The sequence below is a fragment of the Cloeon dipterum genome, chromosome 2, assembly GCF_949628265.1.
Source record: "Cloeon dipterum chromosome 2, ieCloDipt1.1, whole genome shotgun sequence".
Taxonomy (NCBI): Eukaryota; Metazoa; Arthropoda; class Insecta; order Ephemeroptera; family Baetidae; genus Cloeon; species Cloeon dipterum.
In genome coordinates, this window is record NC_088787.1 from 6,762,494 (window position 1) to 6,768,689 (window position 6,196).

Sequence of the window (6,196 nt, forward strand, 5' to 3'; positions counted from 1 at the left end):
CATTTTCAAATGCTGATTTTTAACTGTCCAACAAACAATAAATATCACCCCCTTTCATCTCTGAAAACGGCTATTTGAGCAAAAACACGCTAGAAACTGACTAAAGATGAACCTTGGTAAAAGAATTTTCAAATTTGACTGAAACACTGGTCTTAACGGCCAAAGATCAAACGAAATGTCACGAACTCTAATTAAAATGTCAACAAAGAATTTTAAAGTGGAATGATACTGGGCAACCATTGAAAATTATTTGAATTGTTGAATGCCATAAACAATTGATCGATAAACAATTTGTTCAACAGTTTGCAATAATAAAAAACGGCCCTTCCTACAGTAAAAATTCAAATTTTGCCAATTTTCTCCAAAATTTACAGTGCTTGAACATATTTTCTTGGCATATTTCGATTCCTCTCGTCGAGATCTGTCCAACGGTGTATGCCATTTTTATTGGGGAAATTCTTGGTTTTGAAATTAAATCGGATTTCAAGTAAGGAGACAGCCATTACCATTTGAAAAGCACGCTAACTTTCCATCCAATTTTCTAAAAAATTTAAACCACTACTTAGGTCAATATTGGCTTTAACTGAATCCTAAGGGACGAGTTTATGTATTGGCAACAAGCATTTTCCAGGCTTTTCCAGTATCATTCCTCTTTAAGTACATAATTATAGTCGGTACCTAATATGGAATCACCATTAAAAGCATTCTTCAAAACATGAATTTAAAAGATAATCAGTTGGTCATTTGGGTACTTAAAATCTCTAGAGAAATAGATGTATTTTCATATTATTCACTGCTAATTTATTGCACTTGTTTCACGCTACATCTCAAAGCCCTAAAGAACTATTTAAAATTTGGCGGGCGTGGCTTTGTGGTACCACGGTGCTCACGCTCGAAAAACGAGCATTGACCCCGGCAGTAGTGCCAAATCGACAACTAGTCTGGCGTGGCGCTCGTGTTGGAAGCTGCCCCTCCACGCGTCTGACGCGTCCCCTCGCTCACCGGTGCTCTCGCTGCTCGCCCCACCCACCCAGCACCAGCAGGCACAGGCTGAGCGAAAGCAGAAAGCAAGCGAAAAAGAGAAGGGCGATCAGCAGGCCGGCGACGAGTGTACCGTTCGTTCACTCATCACCGTTACTCCCGTCTGTCCGTGTGTGTTGTTGTGGCAGCGTCGACCGGTGCTTGGCGTTTCTCTGGCGGTCGGCGAAAATGGCCCTGAAGAAGAAGACCTCGACGAAAAACCCACCCATCCTGAGCCACGAATTCGTGATTCAGAACCATGGCGACATCGTGTCCTGCGTGGCGATGCTCTTCGTCGTCGGGCTGATGGTGCAGGTGCGTACTCCAGCGCTACATATGGTACGGCTGCCACATGGACACTCTCTGGTTCGCAGGTTACGTCGCCTCTGGCCTACATGTTCATCGCCCTGCACCACAATGTCACGAGCACGGTGCAGGACAGCGAGTACGGGGTGCCCATCGATGTGCTGCGCTACACGTACGGCGTCCGGGACGCCTGTGCCGTCTTCTTCTACTTCCTCATCTGCATCGTGATGCACGCCATCGTCCAAGAGTACATTCTTGATGTAAGCATGGATTTTTAAAATATGGATTTGGAGTATAAATGATTTAAATTCTGCAGAAATTCAGCAAGAAGCTGCACCTGTCCAAGTCGAAGCAGAACAAGTTCAACGAGTCGGGCCAGCTGTTGGTCTTCTACGTGATCTCGTTCCTCTGGGCCGGCGACATCATGGTCAGGGAGAACCTGCTGACCAATTTATCGTCCCTGTGGCTCAACTACCCGCACAACACGATGGCGTTCACCCTGAAATTCTTCTACATCATCCAGATCGCTTACTGGTTCCACTCCTACCCTGAGCTCTACTTCCAGAAGGTCAAGAGGGAGGACATTTCCTCAAAGCTGCTTTACCCCACCCTCCACCTGGTCTTCATTGTCGGTGCTTACCTCCTCAAGTATGTTTACGGGAGAAATAATTGTGACTGACCTCATTTTTTCGCTCCACTTTGCAGCTTCAACAGGGTGGGCGTGGTGCTGCTCAGTCTGCAGTACTTGGCCGAAGCCGCCTTCCACACTGCCAGACTTATTTATTTCTCTGATAAGTCCGAGAGCGGTAGAAAAGGTAATTTTGCCTGTTTTTTTTATTATGAAATGTTGCCGCTGCGGAATTCAAGGTTTTTATTCTGAGGGGAAATCAACGGGAAATATTGTTTAAATTCCGTTTCATTTGTGGCCATCAGACCAATTTTTCAGTGGAATTAAATTCAAAATACCCTGGGAATGCCAAAATTGAAGCCAGGGTGGACCATTTTTTTAAACCTGCGCAAAGTAGATTAATTTTCAGCTTTTTGTGGAAATTAAAACTTAATAAATATGCCACAGACTGAAGGGCAGATTTGACTCATTTCAAACAAAAGGAACTAAATCCATATCAGTTGTTATCAGTGATTTCATGTTTTTTTTACAGTTTTACGTTACATATGTCATTTTTAAGAGCTATATAAAACTCATCTCATCACAGTCCAACTTGAAAAGAAAACACTTGTCTTGCTCTTTATTCCGTTCGTGAAGCTCATTTGAATGAACTCCCAAGTTCAAGTTTATCGCGGTCAAGGTTAATGGACGTTACTGCTCATTTCCTGCATATTTCGGTTGTTTTACCAAAGCCTTTTTTTTAAAAAAAAGGTTAATTCCCTTTAACAGGGTTGCATTATTTGCTTACCACCCGGCTTTTTCCCCCACTGGTTTTAACCACTCAATTTTTACAAATTTCTTACGCAAAAAATTTTTTCCATTATCCCCTGTTGAAAACCTAAAATTTGCAGTTGGTTTGTTCAAAATTTCATTTAATTTGCAGATTTTTGCTTTTGAATTGCCATCAATTTGCTGCTTTAAATACCTAAAAAAATCTGACAATTTTTCAAGTTGAGGTCATGAGCAAATAAGTTTTTTTTTTTAATTGTTAAAAACGTTAGAAGTCCAGCTAATTCAGGACGGATCGTCGGCCGGTGCTCATTCAGCTGCTTCATTTAACAGAAAAAAGAAAATTAAATTATTGAAAACAGGTGCAAGAAACTGGTGAAATGAAAAATCCTGTTTTTGCCTCTGCATTGCGTTTAAAAAATAATAATTTTTTGCAACCTGCCCTTTTAAATAGTACAAAAGCCTCCGTGACCTTAAGTAAATTTTTCAGAATGGTGTTGCTTAATGTTTCAAGAAATTCCGATTTGAAACTTTTAAAAACTGAATTTTTCAACTTTTTTAATAAATTGTCTATGCCAAAGTTTGGATTCTAACCACTAGAATTGCGAAAACTGTACGTCGTTGGACTAATTTCCACCTTCTCTGATGAACTGAAGGGTTATGGAAGTGCTTACCCTCACCCCTTTCAACCTCTTCGCGTAAATTTTCAAAGAAAAAACGTCCTGGTCAATCTGAGAATTCTGATTTCTTTCAAGAAAAAAAATACAAATGAAATGGCCCTTTAAAACACAAAACTCAGGATTTGGACTGAAAACTGGTGTTAATTTCACCGTTTTTTATTTATTATAATTTTTTTAATGTTCTCAGTTTGAAACACGAAAAAAAATAAACAAACGGTCCAAAATTTTCGTGTCTTAACATCCAGTTTTGCTGTTTTAAAATGTCTGATACTTTTTAATGCAAAACAATTTGGAAAAAAAGAAAAAAATCATTGATTTGCAATAATTTTTATTAACGAGTGTGTTTTAATTTTTTTTTTCGCAGGAGGCTACACGATAGCCAACATTGCGTTCGTAGTCAGTCGCTTGTTGACGGTGACCATCACGGTGCTAACCTTCTGGTACGGACTCGCCCTGAGCTCTGTCGCCGCCATCGACTTCGAGGCGGGCAACTTCAACACCGACATCATTCGGTAAGGAAATTTTTACTATCATTAGAATTTTGTTATTGCAAGTTTGACTATCTCCCTTTTTTGTGAATTAATGTAGGATCGGCAGTCTGAGCGTGATCTCGCTGCTCCAGGCGTGGCTCATGTGGAACTTCTTGACCTTCTACCTCAAGTACATGAAGGAGAAGACGTCGCAGAAGAACAAGGCCAAGCCCGTGGTCGCCAAGAAGCCCAAGGCAACCATCCAGGACAGAATCACCAAGGCCAAGAAGAAGAGGGAAGAGCGTAAGTCTCCTCAAAACACATTTTTTATTTTTACAGACTAATAATTATCTTCAGAATAAATTTACTCTATATTTTTTTGCAAAAAGCTTTCGTAATAAAATTAATAAATTTATTTATTTATTTTTCAGAGAAACAAACAAAGGAAGACGACGATCTGCCCGAGGTGGACCAGAACACGAAGAAGAACCTGCGGTCTCGGCCCGTGGCCGCGGCCGCCGCACAAAAAGCCAAGTGAAGCAGCAGCACTCGCCGTCCGACACTGGCACACGCTCTCCATAATGTTATTTCCAAGCGAAGAGCTCAAAAATTATCACTGTACACATGAAAACGGACTGATCAAGTTCTCCATCTTCACTCTTTGTTGATGTGCTCTCTTTCTCCTGCTCCTCTTTGTTGATAACACTTATTAAAGAGAATTCCTCGCGACCCTGAGAGCCGATGTTGATTAATTTCTTTTCTATTTTTATATGTCTTTGCGGCTAGACCAGAGCAAGTGTGCAGTTAGTAAAATTGGACTGAAAAGCATGCTGAAAATTGAAAATATATCTCTTTGCTCCAGATATATATTCTACGATTCTGTTGAATACTTGTAAAGGTTGTTGTATAACTCGAAAAAGTGATGGTGTCCATTTTTGCGTGCAAGATTTGACGTTTATATTTACTGTTTCTTGGAGAAAAAGTGTCAATGGTGCATGATGATTATTTCTTTCGTCACAAACTCACATGGTATTTCTCCATTGTGGAATAAAATGTCCTGGAAATCGAAATTTCTATTGGTTTTAATTTTCTTAAATTATAATCTCATCTGTCGATTATTTTGTCCCTTGAAAAATAATTTCACGAGGTGATATAAATCAATTAATCCCATTTATCTGTGTTTAACAAATTTTAAGGATAATAAGGAAATTTTCCAAGAGCAGACTTAAAAAAATGGAATATTTAGGGCAATTTTTTATTTAGTTAAAAACGGGAGTTATAGCTTAAAAATAAAACTATCTTTAGGGAATTAATTTAAACAGAAAGACCCGAAATCAGGGTATGTGACCAGAGGAGTGCCAGAAAGTCTGAAAATAAACTTAAATGTCGAATATATAGCATATCAACCAAAATTAGGGTAAGTACCCTGAGGAAGGTCATGGTAGTGCCGGAGAACGCCAACCAAATACCCACCGACGCACCACTTGAACTCTCATGACATGGGAATTAAAGTGGCGCGCATTGTGCCCAGTGTGGCAGCTCAATAATGGTGCCGAGAGTGAAGAAGCCGTTTCTTCCAAAAATCGCGATAATTCGCCTATGGGCCGGAAAATGTTCAAACTCAGATTCCCATCAATGTTCATCAATTAAGAAGGTTATAGGGCCGTAATCGTGATCAAAATTTAATAAGAATTACAAAAATATTTCTTTTTTATCCAAAATGTGATGAAAAAATAATATCGCCTAACATTTCCATCGCCATGCCCCCGTAGGATGTCCCAGTCACAATACAAAATGATATGTAAATACTATGCAATACATTAATTAAATTTTATTATAACTGTCAAGTAGAAAAATGAGTTGTTCGTCAACAAACCAGCTGATGAATTCATCGACATCATCCAATTGCTGCAAATCACTGAAAAAGGCTGTGACGTCTGGCCTGTCTTCATTAACAGTTTTTCCATCACGTAGGCTTCTTGCCAGCAAAGAATATTCACTACGACGGGGATTTACACAAAACTTGACAGATTTCAATTCAGGGAGAGACGCAGCTGCGCGTTTCACCAGTTCCATGACTTCCTTGAAGCGTTCAACTCTCGAACTTACAATAAACTCCCCTACGAAATTTGAACACATTTCTAATACGAGCGTCTTGAGGTGTCTCAGCACCTCATTCGTGGAGATCAGAGAGGTAAACTTTTTCAGGTCTTCTTCACTCATGCACTGGCAGTGGAGCGTGACCTTCTCTAGGTTGGGCGCGCGAAGAATGTTGCACAGTGCATCTCGGCTTTTAGAGCGGCTGTGAAAATATTTGATTAATA

At 40.0% G+C, this 6,196-nt stretch overlaps 1 protein-coding gene across 1 annotated transcript; it reads left to right on the top strand.

The window, feature by feature from the left end:
- The first annotated feature begins 1,086 nt into the window (after positions 1–1,086).
- TRAM (translocating chain-associated membrane protein 1) lies at positions 1,087–4,942 on the top strand. The gene is made up of 7 exons (XM_065477692.1): positions 1,087–1,335; positions 1,395–1,586; positions 1,643–1,974; positions 2,032–2,141; positions 3,767–3,914; positions 3,991–4,175; positions 4,304–4,942. Exons 1-7 carry the CDS (start codon positions 1,210–1,212, stop codon positions 4,408–4,410), a joined length of 1,200 nt encoding a protein of 399 aa, XP_065333764.1. The 5' UTR covers positions 1,087–1,209; the 3' UTR covers positions 4,411–4,942.
- The last annotated feature ends 1,254 nt before the right edge of the window (positions 4,943–6,196 follow it).

What these genes read in the sequence shown, in the direction of transcription:
- TRAM (XM_065477692.1), top strand. Translation starts at nt 1,210, where the DNA reads ATGGCCCTGAAGAAGAAGACCTCGACGAAAAACCCACCCATCCTGAGC. An exon ending in TCCAAGAGTACATTCTTGAT is followed by an intron (nt 1,587 to 1,642) that starts GTAAGCATGGAT and finishes TAAATTCTGCAG; the next exon opens with AAATTCAGCAAGAAGCTGCA. An exon ending in GTCGGTGCTTACCTCCTCAA is followed by an intron (nt 1,975 to 2,031) that starts GTATGTTTACGG and finishes TCCACTTTGCAG; the next exon opens with CTTCAACAGGGTGGGCGTGG.